This window comes from Meriones unguiculatus, chromosome 4, assembly GCF_030254825.1.
Source record: "Meriones unguiculatus strain TT.TT164.6M chromosome 4, Bangor_MerUng_6.1, whole genome shotgun sequence".
Lineage (NCBI taxonomy): Eukaryota > Metazoa > Chordata > Mammalia > Rodentia > Muridae > Meriones > Meriones unguiculatus.
In genome coordinates this window covers 115,133,521-115,155,826 of record NC_083352.1, presented here as the reverse complement: position 1 = coordinate 115,155,826, position 22,306 = coordinate 115,133,521, and the positions used below count along the sequence as shown (strand labels likewise).

The following is a 22,306-nucleotide window of genomic DNA, read 5'->3' as shown; positions in this document are numbered from 1 at the left end:
GGGTGTAGTTAATGGTATCGGACATTGGGTCCATCTTGTGGAGTGGGACTTAAGTCCTATCAGAAAGTGGTTGGTTGATTTTCTCCCATGATATTAGTGCACTAGTAGACATATCTTACCAGGCCAGTTTTGTTCTTCTAGTTCACAGGTTCTAGTTCACATCTGGGTAACAGTGTTGGTGACTTTTCTCCCCTAGTAAGCATGCATGTACCTTTCAGCACCATGAAAGCTAGCCAGTAGGATGACGCTCCCAGGTCAGTACCCAGACTCATTTCTCTGTGTCCTGTGACTCAGGTATGTTGTGTCTTCAGTGATGGAGTCTTAACGTTAAGTTGCAGACAGTAACTAAGAGCCATGGTAATAGCAATGTTGGGGTATGTGTGTGCGTGTGTGTGATCTCAGTGGCCAACAACTCAAAAAGAGGTAACTTGTACCTGGCACGGGGCTTTTGTTTGATGGCCTATGATGTCTGAGTGAAGTATTGTTCCCGTTATATATAACTTTCTATATCCATTCTGCTTTAAGACTTCAGAAGAATTCTTGTGTTTCCATCCAGAGGTGGTACCCAAATCCTTTGAATCTATAGCAATGCAGAATCTCCTCTCGGTACCTAATGAAGTGACTAGACCTTCCAGATTAAAGTGACAGTGGCTCTGCGACCTGCACATGTTTCTCTGTGGCTGTGGTAGCAGGGACAAATCTTATTAAACAACACTCTACTTTTTTCCTGAATATCAAATGTTTTAGTAGGTAAACTCTCAGTCCAGTTCCTGACCTTGGAACCACAGAAGTGTGATGGCCTTGCTTGATTTCACAAAATTAAAGACAACTAGAGGAAATTGTCTACCATCTGTCAATTGTGGGCTTATGCTCAGAAAGAAAAAAAAATTGAAAATTGGTGTTTCTTCTGTTTTTGGTTACGAGCCTAACATTTAATGGCTGAGCCATTTCTCCAGTCTGAAAACTGACATGTTTCTGTGGTGGACTTGGAACTGGAAACCAATGTCCTTGGACCAGTGACCTTTTAATTCTGATTGTCAGTCTCTGAAGACCCACTAGGAAAAGAATTGTGAGGGATTTTAAGGTTGACTTTTTGTGGCTCACAAGGTGACTGGCACAGTTGGTTCTAGCACCTTCTTTGTAATCCACGCATCTACAGATGCGGATTTCATTGCTATTTTCCCCAATGCGATACAATCGTCTCTTCCATTTGGAACTGCCCACCAGGAATGTTCACAAACCCAGACAGTTGTAGGAATCAGATCTCAGTAAACTAAAGCAAGTGATGCAGAAAGTTATCTTTTTATTGGAAAGCAAGTGTTTGAGGAAACTCCAGGTTTAGAAGTCCTACAGAAAAGCAAATGTGATTAGAGGATTGTCCATGAGCCAACGATCTGGGACCACATTGCAGTCTGCATCTTGAAGGGATCATAGACTTGACTCCGGTGAGGTGAGTCCTAGGAAAAGAAAGGGTGACAATGACACAACGGTAGTCAGAAGTTGAGGCATAAATGAACGGATTTCTGCTTCTTTTAATTCTACCAGAACCAGCTTCTACAAATTGGGGTGCTCAGCCACTAATGACCGAAATGAACCCCAAGTGTGTCTATGGCTTTTGTTGCTCTCCCTTTCTTAATACAAACTTAATGCAAAACAAAGAGGCAACCATTGTCTTTCTGCTGGGGCACAGATTCCACTCCCTAAATCATAAATGTACAGCAGCAACATGTGGGTGCTTATGTTCCTGTGCTCACATTCAAGCTCTTTTTGGATTTAAAAGAAAACAAAACACACAAAAAATCCCTACTTTCCTCTGTTCTTTCAGAATCTCTCTCACACACATAGTACATTCTGATTACTGCCAATCCCGTCTTCTCCTATATCCCACTCATCCCAATCACCCCCACTACTCTCTTCAAGTCTCTTTCTCCCAATCCTATCTTTTTTGTTTTGTGACCAACTGAGTGTAACCAGGGCCACTAGCATGACCACAAGCCTGGGACTGTCCATTGGAATCTAACAGGTGCATCACTGGGCACATAACTGAACACAGTGTCTGCCCCAGAGCAGAGAGCTTTGTAATCATATTTCCATAGTTGGCTGGTGGAAAAGCCATCTATTTCTTTACCCCATGGTTTATGATGGAAAGTGGAGGTAATGCGGCAGCAAGAACACTCACTGGCATGAAGAAAGAGATCATCTGTAATAACACCTTATACCAATCTAAGCAAGAAACCAATTTTTACCAAGTCAAACTGTAAGAACAAACAAGATTATATCATAAAATGTTAAATATGATTGCGTAGGTGGTACATATTTAATAATAAAAACTGTCTATGTTCAAGGAAAATGATTGAAAAACACTCCCCAAGGTAGTAATTCAGGACCAATCGTTAAGCCAGGTTGCTTACTCTGCCTTTACCATATCTAGTGCTGAGGGATTACTCTTCATCTTTCTAAGAGTTTGTAACATAATAATACTTCTACTGATAGGAACAAATGGGCATGAGTCCCATAAAGGACCCAGGGCTTTCTTACGTACTATAAACATCGGGCTAAATATCTCTCCTATTTAGTAGAAACATACCTTGATATTGATCTTGGTCTTTAGTTGGTCAGTGAATACGTTATACCTTTTGTTGACTTTGAAATAGGCCTGCCCCTCCCTTTGTAAGAAAGCTATCCTGAGATTTCCTTTTGAACTGTTCAAGATATCCTTTATAGGCTTGTGAGTTTTCTTGTCCAAATTGCCGTTGTTGTCCAAATTGGGCTAAGTCTTCCTCTGACTTGACATGCTGGGTAGACTTTTGTTGTGCAGATTGCTCCTCCTCATCATAATGTTTACGCTGCTGTGACATTTCTTCATCCATGGAAAATCCTTTTTGTTGAGATTGTTGAGAAAAACCTTTTAGGGATTTTTCTTGACCATGGAATTTTTGTTGGAGACTACTGGCTTTCATTTGGCTATAGGCTAATTGTGACTGTTGGGATTTTTGTTGGCCATAGGATTTCAGTTGGGCTTCTTCACCAAAGGATTTTTGTTGACTATAGGATTTCAACTGGGCATCTTGGGATTTTAGCTGTCCACTGGAGGACTGTAGTCCTCCAAAGGATTTCAGTTGGGCTTCTTCACCAAAGGATTTTTGTTGACTATAGGATTTCAATTGGGCATCTTGGGATTTTAGCTGTCCACTGGAGGACTGTAGTCCTCCAAAGGATTTCAGTTGGGCTTCTTCACCAAAGGATTTTTGTTGACTATAGGATTTCAACTGGGCATCTTGGGATTTTAGCTGTCCACTGGAGGACTGTAGTCCTCCGAAGGATTTCATTTGAGATTCTTGGGATTTCATCTGTGCATAGCTCAATTGGCCACCAAGGGTTTTTTGTTGACCAAAGGATTTTACTTGGCCACCAAAGGATTTTTGTTGACTATAGGATTTTACTTGGGCTTCTTGGGACTTTAGTTCTCCAAGGGATTTCAGTTGAGATTCTTGTCCCATACGACAAAGCGAGGCCCCTTTTAAACTTGTAAGTGAGGCCCCTTTTGCACTGGAAAGCGTGGCCCCTTTTGCACTTGAAAGCATGGCTCCTTTTGTACTTGAGAGCATGGCCCCTTTTGCACTTGAAAGCCTGGCTCCTTTTGTACTTGAGAGCATGGCCCCTTTTGTACTTGAGAGCATGGCCCCTTTTGTACTTGAGAGCATGGCCCCTTTTGTACTTGAGAGCATGGCCCCTTTTGTACTTGAAAGCATGGCCCCTTTTGTACTTGAAAGCATGGCCCCTTTTGTACTTGAAAGTGTGGCCCCTTTAAAACTTGTAAGCGTGGTCCCTTTTAAACCTGTTTGCTCTTGTGAAAGCTGTGACTGTGCCATGCTACCATCCTGGCCATATCCTTTGAATTTTGTTTGCAGGAAAAGACCTTCTTCAGCTGAATCGATGCTTCTTCCTTTAAGGCCGTAACCGAGACCTTTAAATCCTGATGCACTACTGAATTGGCCTTTTATCCCACCTGGTAATTTATAAGAAGAATGTTTAAGTTACATTATCTGAACAGCTTCTTCCAAGTCTTATTTCAAAAATTTCCTCATAAGAGTGTTGATGTCCCCACAAGGGTTTTGGGTTTGGCTAGAGAAGAACTAATTCTCATAAAAAAAAATCATTCTATAGAAGGATCAGCTCACTCCCATATTACCCTTAAGGACAGTCTTCCTCAGTGACCTTCCCTCTAGGCACCATCTCCATACTCACCGTAGAGTCCAACCACAGCTGCCTGTCTTTCCAGAATGAGGAGCAGAGAAAGGATGAAGATAGGGGACTTCATCTTGTCAAGAAGAACCTTCACTGAGGTCTGAGCTGAGTTGCTCATTTATATCTCCTTTAGCTGGATGTGGCTGAAGCTACTGCCCTTTTAAAAAGCTTATCTCTAAATGTCAACTTCCTCCCCTCTGCGCAGTTGGGGACATTGGTAATGTCCCAAGTACTTTGTACAGGGACGCAATGTCAGAGACCTTTTCCTATGTCATAAGCCTCAGCAAATCTTTATCAACCCACCATGTTTGTGGCACACTTTTTGCATTTTCAAGCAAAATCCAGAGTAGAGTAGAGTAGGGAAGAGACTTTTTCCATGCTCTGAAAGTAACCCAGGCCTGACCAAGTTTTCTCAGTCACAGTGTCGTGGTGCTCTTTCCATCACGACATTGTTTGACATAGCCTCTCATTTACATGCAAAGGAGCACTCACGTGTATAGAAGGACCTAGGGGAGAATCAAACACAAGGAAGCCCCAATTATAAAGTTTGAAGAAAAAATGGAGATGAAAATGCAGCTGTGTGGTAAACCACTTGCTTAGAAAGTGTGAGGCTCTTGAATCAAACCTGAGCTCTGGGAAAAAAATAACTGGAATATGGGGCCAGAAGTAGCTGTGAGGTGTAGAACGATCAACATCGACGGTGCCCCTGTCTGTATTTATTAGGAGAGACATGAACGTGTGCTTCTGAGATCAGTTTGCTCTAAAAAACGTTGGCATGAGAAGATGGCGGTAGCTGCGGTTTGTTTGCAGCATCTCAAATGGCCTCTGCGTGCAGTGAAATGAGCTTGGGGATGTATCTGGAAGGCAAAGTGAGGAGCAGAGGAATTTTAAATTTGCTCTTGGGAACATTGGTGATGTTCCCAGGTACTTTGCACAGGAGGTGCAGAGGCATTCTAATGTTCCGTTTTAAAGGATGGGGCTGCTGCATTACAACAATTGAATGATAATATGAATCACTGTTGAAAAAAAACAACAAAAAAGCGTTGGCTTCCTTACTGAGGGTATGTCATGGACTCCTCAGAAAATAAGGATAGTTAAAGTGTCATGGAGAAATTCAGACAGGAGTGTTATACAACTGCAATGGGCTGTGACGAATACTTCCTGCCACTGGCAATGTCGTCATTATCCTGAGACGAGATGGAAGACTGGCCTTCTTGTTTAGAAACACAGCTTTGCACAACCATGAGTACAACGTAAATGGCTCATTATGACATTTGTGATGGAGCCACAGACTCAAAGGGACAATGCTGAGGCCACGTTCTTGGTAGAAGAAAACACCTCTGCAGTGTCCCAATTTGCATTCAGAACCATCTGGAGATAGTTTTGAAAGGAAGTCTACTTTAAGACATATTTCCTGCCATCCCACCCCAACAGTCTGGGTAGTGCTGAATGGAAGGGACAAATTAAAAACCCAATCATGTCTTTGCAAAGGGAAAAGGCACACAATAAACATAATATAAAACACATGAGTTACATTCTTTTCCACAGAGCCACTCTGACCTTTTACTGAGCTGGTCTCTGTCCCAGGGGAAGCGATCATTTCCCCCAGGAGACCAGTGAGTCACACTGAAATGATTCTAACATAAGATTGCTTACTGTTCCTGCTTGACCTTATACTCCTATCTCCTGTCTCTTTTTGTTGTTTTAGAAAAATCCAGGAAATCCTTCAATTTGAGGAATAAAAGAAAGGCTCTGACAGCTTTGATAATATTTCTGAATTAAGAATAAATTTCTCTTTTTAAAGATGCATATAAAACTCAAGAATAAGGTATACAAACAATTCAGGTAGTTGAAGATCACAAATATTGTGCATTTATGCTGTACATACCAGAAGAGAATATATTGAAAAGAAAATTTAAATTTAATCATTCAATATACTGGTAAAAAATGAAAAGAGAAATGAGTTACTGAAAGAACAGAAAAACAAATGATTTATAAATCATGCATACTTATTTCTGGTGAATGCCAGTAAAACTTTTGCTGAATAGTTTTTATTTTTTAATTTAATTTTATTTATATATTTATTTATTACAATTTATTCACTTTGTATCCCCTCTGCAGCCCCTTCCTTGTCTCCTCCCAGTTCCACCTACCCTCCCTCATCTCCCCCTATGCCTTTTCTCTAGTCCCCTGATACACAAGGACCTTCTCCCCTTCTATTTGACCCTAGCTTTATCAGGTTTCATCAAGGCTGGCTGCATCATCTTCCTTTGTGGCCTGACAAAGCTGCACCCCCCCCCCCCGAGGGGGAGGTGATCAAAGAGCCTGCCACTGAGGTCATGTCAGAGACAGCCCGTGTACCTCTTACTAGGGAACCTACTTGGACACTGAGCAGCCAGTGGGCTTCCTTTGAACAGGGGCCTAGGTCCTCTTCATGCATGGTTCTTAGTTGGAATATTGGTCTTTGCAGACCCTCTGGGTCCAGGTATTTTGTTTCTGTTGTTCTTCTTGTGGAGTTCCTGTCCCCTCCAGAAACTTTTTCCATAAGGATTCCGGCACTCTGCCCAAAGTTTGGCTCTGAGTCTCAGTATCTCCTTTGATATCCAGGTGGGTGGGAATCAAACATCCTTTTGCAAACATTTTATGAGCAAAGGTGGCGAAATCTGACTCAGACATCGTAGAATAATATGCTTAGGGAACAGAAAAGGAAATTTAAAAGAGGTTTTTGCTTAATTCTATGCAAGAAAATTACATGGCAACTTAAAAAAATATAATAAGATAAATCATCCTAAGAATAGGCAGAAAACCAAGTGTGTGAATATTATGGGATTACAGAAAGCTTTCCAAAATGATCTACCCTAAGCTCACCATCTGTGTGGAGTGGGTGAAGTCCCAAGTGAATGTGTATTGGTGACAAGAGCATGGCTATGGTAAGGATGCCAACACCTCAGAGCCAAGAGAATGACAAAGCCTTCATTTGGCCCAAGAATGGATGATAATGAATGGCTGACCTTTAACTAAAACCAGTATGTACAGAAAGTGCCAATCACGGCTTCCTTATCTTGGGGCTGCTCCCCTACAGAGATCTCCTACTGAGATTAGCTAACCCATCTCCTTCTTCATGTCTTGTATAATCAATAAGCGGAGTTTCTGGGCTGCTGCCCATGTGTGTCCATTAGAGTGTGTGGCCCACCTGGTCCCAGCTTTTCTGTATCTCTCTGTCCTTTGTTCACTTCCAATAATGGCCCAAGTCAGGTCAGTTCCGAAGCTGTTCAGATTACACAAACATCTATGCCTGGGTGTACAGAATCAGTCTACAACTATATGAAGGAAGAACCCCACTCTTTAATATGTGCGACATAAAACTTACCATATAAATATGTTTTTGATTTTTCAGCTTCATTCTATTAAGCACATTCATATTGCTAGTATCTATCTCCAGTAGTTTTTCACAGCACAACCCAAATCTGTGACATCATAACTCATCTCAGGGCCTCATAATCTACTAATTCATTATGTGTTTCTATGAATTTCATCATCTTGGGTACTTATACAATTATTGAGACAATACAATATTATTTATTTCTTTATTATTCTTTCATATCTTGTGCTTCCAATTTAATGTCTTAAAATCCCAGGTTTTAAATAACTCAAATTTTAAAAATAATTTTTGCGTTATTCATTAGGGTCTTCTGGTCTGCATATATGCTGTGAGCCACGTATGTTCAGCACCTATAGAGTACAGAAGAGGGTCTTGAGCCTTTGGAACTGGAGTTACAGATGCTTGTTAGCAGCCATGTGAATGGTGGAAATTGAACCTAGTTCCTCTGACATAGTAACCAATGCTCTTAATCACCGAGCCATCTCTCCAGCCCCATAACTCAGTTTTGAGAGTGAACATATAATCAAGAGTTTCCAAGCATTTCAGGACCACTAACATGTAAAATATCAGTTGAATTAAGTCAGAAAAAAAAACAAACAAACAAAATACAGAAAGTCATATTCTTTTTTTTTTTGAACATGAAATTATATCTTTAGGAGTATAAGAAATAGGTAACATTATATGAATAATTGGCTGACATATTTCAGCACAAAATTATTCAGAAAAACTAAAAATTTATCAAATAAGATGGAGGAAAGTACCTCCTATCTGAACAAGATGCTTACATATTTCTGTGAGAAAAGCAGTGGTAATAGCACAGAAACACACTGGCCTATGCTCTGTTCATTCACGCTCTCTTCACCTCCTCCACCACTGGCACCCTGATAAACTGAGGGTTTATATCCATTCTAAACACAAGATTTCTCCCAAGAGGCAGGCTTGCCGTAAGCATTGCAACTTCAGGCCATGCCCTTGGATTCTTCCCACATGAGTGTCCATGCAGGCGGCAAAAAGACTCCAGCTGTCAACCAAGGAGCCACACTGATCACCAAGGAGGAAACACAGTGTGACTCTGAGAAGAGCTTTCAGATCTTAAAATTACGACAGGCACAAGAACTCTAGTTGTGGTCAGTGTCGGGTACTCTGCTCAACTCACTCAAAACAGCAACAAGCAGTCAAACTTTCCCCCAGACACAGCATCATCAGTCCACCCAGCCTGTGTCCTGAGAGATCTTGTGGCCAGGAATGTCCACTTCTGATAGCACATAACTACCTATCTTAGCCCTCTCCACACGTGCTTTGCCTGTGAGCCTTGTGATAGAAGCTGCTGGGACAGTAAATTGAGAAGTGAGACAGGCAGAATATAAAGGTGCTTGTCAGAACTCCTGATCAACCCAATGCCACAGCAAATCTTCTTAGCCCTTCCCACAGGTCCAAGTGTTGAAGGCTTGTTAGTAGGAGGTGCTTAGAGCTTATGGAGATGTGACCCATATGGTGGATGAATTGGAAATACAGAGGAAGGGCCTTAGTACAGATGGTGTTAAACAATGACTTCTGTGCGTGAGAACTCCCAGGCTTGCCGAGCTGCAGTTGCGCCATGATGTGTCCAGTTGGCTCTGATGTGCCCTGAGAAGGCTTCACATGTGTAAGGCTTGGTTCTCACCTCAAGGATCCCATCACCGAGAAGGGATTGTTTATACATTGATACCTCTGACATCATCAGTGGCTTGACTCATTGGTAAATTAATTCCTTGACAATATTATTGTGGGTGATGGAAAGGAGGAAGTGCCACTGCAGACATGCCTTGGTGGGGTACGTCTGCCCCTCCTGACCTTTCTCTTCCACTCTGCTTACTGGCCATCACAATGGGAGGAGATTTCTCCATCACGTGCTCTTGCCACCGTGATGCTCAGCCTTATCACAGACTCATAGCAATGAAGCAAACCAACCGTGGACTGAAGCCTGGGAAACCATAAGGCAAAAGAAACCTTTTGCTATTTTAGATCATTTGCATCAGGCTTTTGTCATAGCAAGGAAAAGCCAGCTAGCACAGTAACTTCCTGGGGCTTTTCCTATCTTCTTGGGACCCACCTGATTGTCCCTGTATTAGAAGAGCAGCCCACTGGTGACTATAAATGACAGGATCTGTTTGTCTGGAACTGTCCCTCTTCCCCTCCTGTTCTTTTACTCAGAGGGAATTTAATCTCCTCTAAGTTCTTTCTCCTCCAGAGTCTCAGGGAAGTTTCTGCAGGACCTTTAAACTGAACTGGGCAGCTCACGATGCTGCTGGATACCGAATCCCTCAGTCTGAGCCCGGAAGCTTCTAGACACACGTCTGTGCTTTCCCATGATATTTGTACAGTTTAAGTTTTTCTATCTATTCTTGAGGAAAGGACCATACTGCTTGTTACTCTTTCTAAGAGAAAACCATTGACAATCGTACTTTAAAGTCATCTTTTCTCTTCATCGCTCCAGGATGGCTTTCTCCTTAGAGCATCAAGATGCCATGTTCAGTGCTTCTCTATCAGCTGCTCCCTCTATGTTCCCTTCATCAGCACCTTCATTTTCTATGCTGGCTGGTTTTCTTTTTTTCTTCTTTTCTTTCTTTTTTTTTTTTTTACTTTACCTACTTAATTTATTATTATTATCATTATTTTTGTTATTTTACAAATCCTAAGCCCCTTTGTGTTATCTGTGTCTTTGGTAGAGAGGACTGGGCAATGATTTTGTTTGCTGACCTATAAGTAAGGTCAGCATTATCATATCTTTCTTATTAGTAAACCCAGCAAGAGACTGTTCTTGGCATACAGAAAGTGCTGAGATAGCCGACACTGAGGTCCAGGTCAGCTGTTCATCTGCTCAGCCTAATCTCTGAAGCCTGCATGAGGTTGAATGGAAAAGGATTCGACAGACTCCTCCAGATACCACACAGCTCCCCTATCTCAGATTTGGCGATCTGGGTTTTTTGTAATCTATGTTCTTTCTTCAGCACAGTACAGAAGAATGGGTTCCACTGTGACATTTCCTTACCTGCACTTTATGTACTTGGCTCACACTCACCCTCCCACTACCTTGTCTACCCATCACTCTTCCACTCAGTGGTCGCCTTCCTTCACAGAAGAGTCCCTCTTCTGTGCTTACATATACGTTAATGTATGAAATTCTCAGAAAATATATAAAGAATCCCATTGTGGTTTTCACCAATAATCTCCCTCTCTGATGGCTAAGGATTATGAACATTTTTCATGTATCATAGTGACATGAATGTAAGCACAGTAACCAACCATGTTCTGAGTGGGTTTAAAGTCCATACCACAAGGTAGAAACTCATGTCTGGTGCTCTTAACTAGACCCCAAATCTGAGGCTCACTAGGTCATAGAGCCTAGGGAAGAACCTACAACTATTGTTCTGCTAAATGGACATAGTGATAAACTGACCCCTAAGTTCTTATCCTTATACCCATAGTCATCAGGCGAAATTATTTTTACAGTAGATTATTGATACGGAGATCCACAACTGTTTAATGTCAGAGAACAAGAGATGGCAGAGGACTCAGTCTATGGGGTAGCTATATTATACCTCTTACCCAAACAGGGGACATCTCAGAAGACGAGAAAGGAAAGACCCTAAGATCCAGGGATAGCGGATATCTTCAGCGAAACAGTATTTGCCAGGCACAACAGGCTGTTGCACACACTATCCCGAAGCATTTGTTTACATGCACAAAACCTTAAAGGAGGGGACACGATGCCCACTCTTAGATGAGCAACTGTTGTCAATTGATGGCTGCAGAGGGAGGGATGATAACTCTTCTCAAGGATGCAGTCCCTGAGAGGCTACTCATGCTGCAGGAGATCACCCTACACCCATGTACCCTAAATGGACTCAGTGGGTTTTTGTTTTTTTTTTAAAGAACATGCGGAGTTGGGAAGCAATAATGGAGGTGGTATAGAAATTGGAGGGAAAATAAAGGGGGTTGGATTTTAAGCAAATTCATAAAATGCACAGATATTTAAGGATATCCAAACTGACTGTGAGTTGTACGTCTGTGACCTCATTTTGTTGATTATAAACAATCTCAGCAACTTCATTTCTAAACAGTTTCTAGATTTTACTTCCTATGTCTTAGAGGCCAATATTTAATTTGGCCAGGGCTCTAACAATTTACATCCTGTCTTCTAATATTTGCCTTCCTGCATGTAAAATATGTTCGCTCTATTCCAAAAATTTAAAAAGTCTATCTTATTCCACCCTTCACTGTTGATGATGAGGGTAGCATGATAGAACTCTAAGGGCGCAGCACACACACCTTGGCTCTCACCGGCAGCTCTCTAACCGGACTCAAGATGCCCTTAGCAAGAGGAAAACCACCCCTGGTACTGGGAACCTAGTAGAGTGCCTAGGGCTATTGAAGTCATGGACTACAAACGTCACTTTAATAAACCAGCATAATTTCTAACTGGATTTTAAATGTTTGTTTTTGTACCAGGTAAAATGTAGTCTTCATCCCTCATCGAACAAAGCTTTACAAAAACCATTCAAACAAATAAACAAACAACTACAGGTATTTAAGAAATGCTGAGTTGGGATAACAGCCTCCCTAAGGAAAGAGCAATTGCATAGACTTGGCAGATTACACTTAGAACTACAGAAGGGTATTCATAATAGCAATTAAGGAAACAAGAGGCCATGAATTTGAAAGAGAAAAAAAAAAAGACATATGGGAGGGTTTAGAGGAAGGAAAGCAAAGGGAAGGGGAAATGATGTAATTATATTATGATCTTAAAAATAAAAAACATACTATCATCTACACTAGTAATATATTTTTATCATAAAATTGAGACATGTTGGACATGTGTTCATTCCAAATATGGAAATTATAAGAAAATAGACTCCTATCCACCAAATCTTCAGACTTCCAAAGAAATAACACCACTGTGTTCTAACTGTTCTAAAGCTCAAAAGCTGTGCTTTAATATAGTGTCTTATTTATTCTTTAATATCATGAATCTTGAAAACGTTCATTCCCCTTTCGGTGGGAAGTTCCTCCAAAATCCGCTCCTCACCTTACTCCACCTCCCAACTTCGTGTCCTCTTTTTTAATAACTCACTGATTCCATATAGTCATTGCCATTGAGCCATTCACTAGAGTGTGGCTGACCTACCAGGACCCACACTTTCAGACAATTCTCTCTCTCCCCAAAGCCATAAACTGTCCATAGCTCCTCGGTTAGAGGTGGGGGTCTATGAGTCCCCTCTCTGCTCTGTTACAATGTTGACTGATCTTGCTTAGGTGAACTCACAGCTGTGTTGAGTCAGAAGAGGGACAGTCTAAGGACAGAAGAGGGACAGAAAGATTATAAAAATTGAAAGTTGAGGAGGACTGAAGCAATATCTCTGTTTTGATGCTCTCTTCATAGGGCACATAGTGATAGCTCAAATCCTCTGAAGCCAAAGCTAAGGAATGACTGCTTTCTGTAACTAGAGAGGGTTATGCTTTCTAAAATCAAAGGGATAGAGGCTCTGACACCTGTTCATGTGGCTCGGGAATTGTGGAGTCAGAGGCAGGTGTGTTGACCACACTGAAAGTCATTCTTTCCTTTCTGAAAGTTTAAAATATACTTATGAATACATTAAATTAAATTCCTGACATATAATCCCAGAAGTGGGGCAATCCTACCTTATTTCAGCCAAAAGATATGAAGTGGAGTTCAGGGTTGTCACCTGAACTTTCCCTGTGTACAAATGGTGGTCATAGGCCTAGAGATAGATATGGCTTTTACTGACCATGGGTGGTTCCTGTGCCTGACCTGGACCTGGAAGCAATCTTTACTCTTCTATGTTATCTTCTGCTCCTAAAGAATTTGCCTTTTCTGGAAGCTTCTTAGATACGGGAAAGCAGGGGCTGGAGAGATGACTCAGAGGTTAAGAACACTGGCTGTTTTTCCGAAGGTCCTGAGTTCAATTCCCAGCAACCACATGGTGGCTCCTAACCATCTGTAATAAGATCTGGTGCCCTCGTCTGGCACACAGGCAGAATTTCTGTATAAATAATAAATAAATAAGTTCTTTAAAAAAAAACAACACCAGAAAGATTATTTAGATAGCAAAGTTTTCATGTACAGGACACATACCCTCCAACTGTCATAACTAACCCTCTGGTCTGTCTCTCTAAGATGACTTTAAAAAATTTTAATGTTTTTATTGTTTGGTTTGTGTGTGTGTGTGTGTGTTTTACATGCTTTTTTCCTTTTCATTTATTTATTTATTTATTTATTTATTTATTATAATTTATTCACTTTTTACCCCAGCTGTAGCCCCCTCCCTCATCCCCTTCCAATCCCACTATTTCTCCTTCTTCTCCTCCCATGTCTGTCCCCCAGTCCACTGATAGGGAGGTCCTCCTCTCAGTCCCTGACCCTAGCCTATCAGGTCTCATCAGGACTGGCTACATTGTCTTCCTGTGTGGGCTGATGAGGCTGCCTCCCTCCTCAGGGGGAGGTGATCAAAGAGCCAGGCACTGAGTCATGTCAGAGACAGTCCTTGTTCCCATTACTAGGGAACCCTCTTGGACACTGAGCTGCCATGGGCTACATCTGTGCAGGGTGTCTATGTCCTCTTTATGCACTGTCCTTGGTTGGGGTCTCATTCTCTGCAGCTACCCCCGGGCTCAGATTTTTTGGTTCTGCTGCTCTCCTTGTGGAGCTCCTGTCCCCTCCAGGTCTTTCTATCTCCCCCTTTTTTTATAAGATTCCCTGCACTCTGCCCAAAGTTTGGCTATGAGTCTCAGCATAATGTTTCTATTGTTTGACTGTTTTGTACATTTATGTAATGAATTCTAGTCATTTCCATGTCTCATTCTTCCACCTCACCCCCTCTCTCCCTCATTGAAACCCTCCTTCTGAACAGGTCCAGCTCCTGCTTTCTTGCCTTCTCTTTGTGTGTGACCCAGTGGGTCAATTAGGATTTCTTGTCTGAGTGTGGGTGAGGATTATTTACTGGAACAAGGGCAACTTACCAGGGCTACACCACTGAAGAAAATGGCATTCTTATTTTGGTGTTTCATTTCACATATTTTGTAAGTCCAGCACTTGGGAGGCAGAGGCAGGCAGATTCTGAGTTCAAGGCTAGCATGATCTACACAGTGAATTCTAAAATAGCTAGGGTTACACAGAGAAACCCTGTCTTAAACAAACAAACAACAAAACAAATACACAAAACACAAACAGAAAACAAACCCCTGAAAGAAGAAAAGGAAGAGGAGGAGGAGGAAGAGGAAGAGGAGGAAGAGGAGGAGGAGGAGGAGGAAGAGGAAGAGGAGGAAGAGGAGGAAGAGGAGGAAGAGGAGGAGGAGGAGGAGGAGGAGGAGGAGGAGAGGGGAACTCTACATATATTAATCCATGCATTCCCTGTTTGGGATCAAATTTCCATTTACTTAGCACAGGGAATTTTATACGTACAAATGATCTAACATTTCAGGTACATTTTTTTTTGCCATGTTGTTTTTATTGCTTGATTGTGATATACTACATTTGTGCTATGCAACCATTTACTTTGACTCTTGTAGATTCAGAAAGTGATGTCTTCTGTGAGTGGACCTCTATATATCTCCTCTCCTCAAAGTCTGCCCAGCTGTTCTCAGCTGGCCAAAGTCATGCCTCTTGTATGTGGGGACTCACAGTAAAACATCACGTGCCCTGTTACAAGCCAACCTGGGCAAAACATCACGTGACAAAACTCAATCTTCAAAGAAACCAGAAACTTCCACTTCATAACTCAAACCCAAAAAGACATGGTATGTACTCATTTATAAGTGTCTTTTAGTCATAATGTACAGGATAACCGTACTATAATCCATAGATCCAAAGAAGCTACATTATAAGGAGGGCCCAAGGGAGGACACTTGAATCTCACTCAGAAAGAGAAATAAAATGGAAGTGGATGGAGAGAGGGAACTAGGTAGGAGAAGGGATGGGAAGGGGAGCAGGAGTAGGATTTAGCAGTATGGACAGTGGAGGAGAGAGGGATGAGTGAGAGAATAAAAATGCGAGGCGGGGCGGCATCTCTGGGATTTGCCAGAGACCTGGGATAGAAGAGGCCCCTGGAAGTCTACAGAGGTCACCCTAGCTGAGACTCCTAGCAGCGTGGGATGTGGAGCCTGAAGCGACCACCTCCTGTAGCCAGGAGGAACTTTCAGTGGAGGCATAAGGACACCAACCCACCCACAAAAGCTTCAACCCAAGATTTGTCCTGCCTACAACATGTGCAGGGACAAAGATGGAGCAAAGATTGAAGGAACGGCTAATCAAAGACTGGCCCTACTTGAGATCCATCCCATGGGAGAGAATCAACCTCTGACACTGTAAGACCTGGGGTCTCACAGTTCAGGAGTTCAAGATTGCGCCCTTCCCAGAAACTCCCACAGACCACGACTCGTTGCAAAAGCAAGAGGTTTATTAACCATTGTGCAATGGGGTCACCCCTGCTGGTCAGCAAAGAGTGGCACCGGGAGACAAAGACCTTAGGTTTTTAAAAGAAAAATTGCGGGAAATTTGAAGTTGCAGTTTTGGCAATTTAGGATTGGATGAGGAAGCTATAAAGTAAGATAATTGGTTAGTCTTAGGTGCTCAAGCTTGGCCAGTCCTGCCAAGTGTGGATGCAGCTGCAATTGAAGGTGGGGATGGTTAGTTCATCCTTGAAGATTGGGGCTTCGGACTTTTGGCTGGAGGTCAGGAGCCACTCAGAAAGATTGAGGCCATCTGGGTTGGTTACTAAGAAACACTATCTTGAAGACAAGGGTCTGGTCCTTCTTTTTGCTGAGTGAAGGTCATTGCTTGCTCGATTTTTTTCTATCTGTTCTCATAGATAGGGTCACATTTCTTCGTTCTCTAGAAAGGTACTAAGAGGCTTTAGCTTAACCTGGGCCTAAAACTCAAAACTATAGGCTTTAGAAGACATACAGGTTACAAAGTTAGTCTAACCCTTTCAACACTATTAATATTACTCTGCTATGCTTATAGACAGGAGCCTAGCATAACTCCTCTGAGAGGCTTCACCTAGCAACTGATGGAAGTGGATGCAGAGACCCACACCCAAACATTAACAGAGCTCTGGGAGTTCTATGGAAGAGTTACAGGAACAGTTGCGGGAGCTGGAAGGGTCAAGGACTCCTACAAAGTCAACTGCCCTGGGCCCATGGGGGCCCGCAGATCCTGAACACCAACCAAAGTGCATGCATGGATTGGTCTTAGGCCCCTGCACATATGTAGTAGATGCACAGGTTTTTCTTCATGTGGATCCCCCAACAACTGGAGCAGGGGCCCTCTGACTCTGATGCTTCTGTTTGGATCCAGTTCCTCTAACTGGACTGCCTTCTCTGGCCTCAGTGGGAGAGGATGTGCCTAGTTCTGCAATGACTTAATGTGCCAGAGAGGGTTGGTACCCAAGGGAGACCTCCTCCTTCTTCCAGGAAGAGAGGGGAGAATGGGGGAAAGGAGAAGACTTGGAAGGGGGGGGAGGGTTAATCAGGATGTGATAACAACCAAACATGATGAAACAAATATAGTAAGATGAAGCAAAATCTATCATATTGAAGTTAGACATGGTAACCCAACAGTGTTGCAGGATATTTGATCCCATTGTGAACCCCAAAATTGTGAACTGTAAAACCCTGTTTACTGCTTGGTTTGGTTGAGCCCTAACACACACCTTTAATCCAAGAACTTTCTGTTTATTGTAAACAGGTGATTATGCTGTGGTTCACCCAGCCCTGGCGCACATCTTTAATCCAAGAGCTCTCTGTATACCGGATCTAATAAAGTTAACCCTAGGTCAAGCATCAGAGCCAGAAACAGCAGACAAGGATTAAAGAGTAGGGGGGACTTTGAGTTGAGAGGTATTTAAGACAGCATGGAGAAGAAGGAGCTTTTAGCTCAAGCTCTGGCTTTAGCTTAGGCTTCAGTTCCTGAGCTCTCTAGCTTTTTGGGCTTTGAACTAGGAAGCCTTCAGCCTTAGGTTTTTGGCTTTTTCCTCCTGGGCTGTCAGTTGTACTAGTGAACCTTTTGGGTTTTTTTCATCCAGAGCCGAGCTGAGAAGGAAGGTCAGCTGGGTGCTTTCTCTGCCTTTTGAGCCAGCAGGTTTTTAACCCAGCATCAGTCTCCTGAGTCTTTATTGGTGAGATAGAATGGTTGGGATTTTCATCATTGTTTATAACAATGCAACAGGAAGAGAAGAATCCCAAAAGCAGGTACAAAAGCCAGAGACCCACTCATTCTCAGTCAGGCATCCCATAAATATACTAAGCTAACAGCTATAATTATGCAGAGCACCGGGTGTAGACCTGTGTAGGCACTGTACTTGCTGCTTCAGTCTGTGTGAACTCATAGCACCTGGCGTAGTTGATTTAGGGGGCCTGGTTCTCCTGGTGTCCTCCATCTCCTCTGGCTCTTACAATCTTTCCTCCTCCACTTCCTCAGCATTTCCTGGGTTATGAAGTGAAGGATTTGCTGAAGACCTCTAATTTATACTTTCTGTGTCCACATAAGTTCTGGCTGTGGGTATCTGCACCTGTTCCTCAAGATGACAAAATGAATAAACTGTAATTAATAAAGAAAAAAATAAATAAAATAAAAAAGATGACATTCCTTGTGGTGACTAGCTTTAAATGTCAACTTGATCTGACTTAGAATCACCCATGAAAAGAGTTTCAATGAGGGGTTAGGTAGATCAAGTTGCCCTGTGAGCATGCTTGTGGGGAATTGTCTTGGTCATGTTTACTAATGTGGGAAGCTCTGGCCCACTGTGGGCGGCACCATTCCCTGGGTCTGGATCCTGCACTGTGGAGTAGTGAGAGTGGAGAAAGGTGGAACAGGAAGCATACATGCATTTATTCCAGTTGGTCTTGACTGTGGGTAAGATGTGACTAGTGGTTTCAAATTCCTACTTTGATTTTCCCACAATGGACAGTAGACTAATATTGCAAGCCAACATAAAACCTTTATCCCTAATTTTAAAAATCAAAGTATCATGTCACAGCAGCAGAAATGAAACTAGAACTCTTACTGAAACGGTTGAGATTTCATATGCCAGCATATGTGGACAGATGAATGCTTCTGAAAAGAAACTGAAAAAGAGAAAAAATAGTTGAACTGAGGGAGGGAGGGAGAGATAGGCTTCTATAGACTGATACGCTTGCAGGCATCAGTGGATCAAAGCACTTGGCCATTTAAATTTTTTTCTTTTTTTTTTCTCACAGTGAGGTTTAAAAAAATTAGATTATAACGTAATTGTATCATTTTCCTCTTTTATTTCCCTGCTCCAAACCCTCCTATATATCCATTTTTACTCTCTTTCAAATTCATGGGATCTTTTTTTTTTTTTGCATTGATTCTCATGACATGCATATATATATATGTATGTTTTCAAAGATGACCACTTGGTTTTGCTTAACCAGTTGATGTGCTCTTTCCTGAGGGAAGAACATTCCTTAGTTACCTGTGGTTCTTTAGGTAGGATTTAGACCTCATAGGCCTTCTCTATCCACTTTGGCATGTCTACTTGTGTCATCCTTGTTTGGCTCATCCTTAGACAGTCACATTGGCGAGACTATTATGGGTGTAGCAGCCATCAGCTACACTCAACACAACCAACTCTAAGGGTGCAGTAGTGGTACACATACATTGGCAGTAACCAACGGCTCTCTAATTGAATTTAAGGCCCACTCAAGAAGAGAGAAACCATGCTTGACAACCTAGCCAACTACTTGGTGCTAATGATGTCATGGATATTGGAGGAGAAGCTACAACCACTGCTTCATGAAGTCAGCACAATTTGTAACAACAATCCTTTCAAATATATCCTTTCTGACATTTCTAAGATGTTGATTTCTGAAACCCCATTAAGAAAAGGGTCATAAGGGCTGATCTCAGGTAGGATAAAGAATATTTGAAGAACTCGTTTTCTTTTCTTTAACAACTTCATACACATATAACCTGAGTTTTGAACATTTAAGTCCCATTAACACTTCCAATTCCCCCTCCTCCAATAAAAACTTTCTTCTTCCCAACAGACTTCCTTCTGCTTTGATGTCTTTTTCTTTTTTCTTTTTTAACCAATTGAGTTTAATTAAGTTGTTTGAATAAATACCAATGGGGGGTTGTTTATCAGAACACAGGCAATGTATAAGCCATCCTTCACCCAAACCACTTAACTGTCCATAGGCCTCATTGAAGTCTTTTATCCACTTGGATCTTACTTGTGTGCAGACATGCATCTGATTTTATTCTTTTGCATGTAGAAATTCAGATTTTTCTTTTCTCTGGCATTTCCCCCCTTTCTTGCTGTAGTTATGAGACTATGAGGAGAAAGAGAAACTTATTCATTGTTGGTGGGAATGCAAATTGGTGCCATCACTCTGGAAATCAGTATGGAGAATCCTCAAAAAGCTAAAAACAAATCTGCTGACTGACTCAGGTGTACCACTCCTGGGCATACATGCAAGGGGCACGGAATCCCACTCCACAGATACTCTGCCATATTCCTAGCCACCCTATTCACAAGAGCTATAAACTTAAACAACCCAAATATCTCTCAAAAGGAGAATTAATAATGAAAATGCATTACATATACACAGCAAGAAACTATTCAGCTGTAAAGAAAAATGAGTTCATGAAATTTGAAGGTGAATGGATGGACCTAGGAAATATTGTATTGAATGAGACAGAGCCAGAAAGACAAAACGCTGCATGTTAGCTCTCTAGCTGTAGCTCCTAGATCCAAAGCCTCAGGTGTAAGTATAACATGGAGTAACTGCAGAAACCAGCAAAGCATAGAGGAATCATAGGTAGAGAATGGGGCAGAGGGGGGTTGAGAAGTAGAAGAATACAAGTGATATGAAGTGAGAAATAAAAAAATGGGGAGGAGATTCAAATGGTGAAGAGAAGTGGGAAGAGAGGTAAGCAGAGACTGATAAGAAGAGATGAAGGACAGATTACACCGAAGTTATTTGATAATGCCTCAGGGAATCAACTTATTTTGTATTTACCTAAAATCATACAATATACACTATAATTAGCTTAAAGGAAGTTAAACCATTTTGGGCTGACAATGCTCCCCATAATAACCATATAAGAACAAAAACCTCAGTACCAGACATGAAATAACCTTTTAATTATGGTTGGTCAGGGTAGTCCAAGTAACTCCCAAAGTAATGTAAACTATTGCTGCAGCCCGTGATTACCTGCCAGGGTTTGAGAGGGAATAAGACACTGCACATGTAGGATGCAATATTTAGATGATTTGACCTGAAGGCTTCTTTCTGGTTTTAGCCATTATGGTACCAGAAAATGCGAGCTGCCAGGGGAAGGAAGCAATTAAACAGTCCAACCTGTTTACAGGATATCTGTCAAGGTGCAGCAAGCCACACTTACTAATGGTAGTAGCCAATACATGTCTAACTGAAAGTAGGTGGGGGCTGGAGAGATGGCTGAGGGGTTAAGAGCACTGGTTGCTCTTCCAAAGGACCTGGGTTCAATTCCCAGAACCCACATGGCAGCTCAGAACTGTCTGCAATCCAGCTCTAAGTGATCTGACACCCTCACACAGACATGCGTGCAGGTAAAACACCAATGCACAAGAACAAATAAATCATTAAAAAAAAAAAGAAGAGGAAGTTAGTCTCAAACAAGAGGATGGAAATCACGTCTGGTTGTTTCTGAGAACTTATGAAACTTCCCAGGGCTGGTGAGGTCATGGATCTTAGAGAAGAATCAATTACCACCACTTTGCTAGGGCAGCATAATTCCTCTCAGTCGTATTCTTACACCCATAAAGAAGCCCAGCTAGCACTCCTCAGGAGAGAAGCCTTTCTTAACCAATAGACACCATCACCGAAAACACTGCAACTGGAAAGAAGACAGAGACCAATGGGTCTTTGGCATCCCAGCCAGAACAGATACACCAGTATCACAATTCCTGCACTTAAGGCTCAGGGCACATTGGAGAAGAGAAGGCAAAAAAGCTTGTATGAGGAAGTCTGCAGTGAAACAGTATCTAGTGGAATTTTTTTTCATAAACAAGGCCAAAATAATGTCAATATCAATGGGCATATTAATATAAAAGAGGGAGATTCACAGTACCCCATCCCTAAACAAGGAATGAGTCAAACATTGACTCCTACCGAAGAAGAATAAGCCTTCCCCAGGAATGAGCTCCTAACTGGCTAAACAGTTCAGATCAGTCAGCCCTGAACCCACATGCACACAAACAACAAACATATGCTCAGCAAATTATATTTATGTATTTGTGAATACGCATACTCATATATGTATTTAAAAACAATAATCGAAAATAAGAGGATATCAACTTGGGAGTTGTGGGGACATGGGAGAAGATGGGAGGAGAATACCGGGGAGAAGTTGGAGAGGAAAAGGGTAGGGAAAAGTGATATAATTCTATTCCAATTGAAAACATATTTTTTTTAAAAAAACCAATGATGTCAGAAAGGGTCTCTTTATCAGAGAGCACTGGTGTGAGGATGCTCCAAGTTTAGAAAGTCTCAGGAGTGAAAGGGTGATTGGGTCATGGCATCCGAGCAAGGGCATCTAGGACTATTGGAGAGTCTGCATCTTGAAGACATCACAAGCCACTTAGGTCAGGTGACTCCTGTGGAGAGAGG

At 41.9% G+C, this 22,306-nt stretch overlaps 1 protein-coding gene across 1 annotated transcript; it reads right to left on the bottom strand.

The window, feature by feature from the left end:
• Window positions 1-2,600: 2,600 nt before the first annotated feature.
• LOC110548237 (seminal vesicle secretory protein 2-like) lies at window positions 2,601-3,992 on the bottom strand. Its single transcript, XM_060381317.1, has one exon. The coding sequence runs from the start codon at window positions 3,870-3,872 to the stop codon at window positions 2,628-2,630; it is 1,245 nt and encodes a 414-aa protein (XP_060237300.1). The 5' UTR covers window positions 3,873-3,992; the 3' UTR covers window positions 2,601-2,627.
• Between the last annotated feature and the right edge of the window lie 18,314 nt (window positions 3,993-22,306).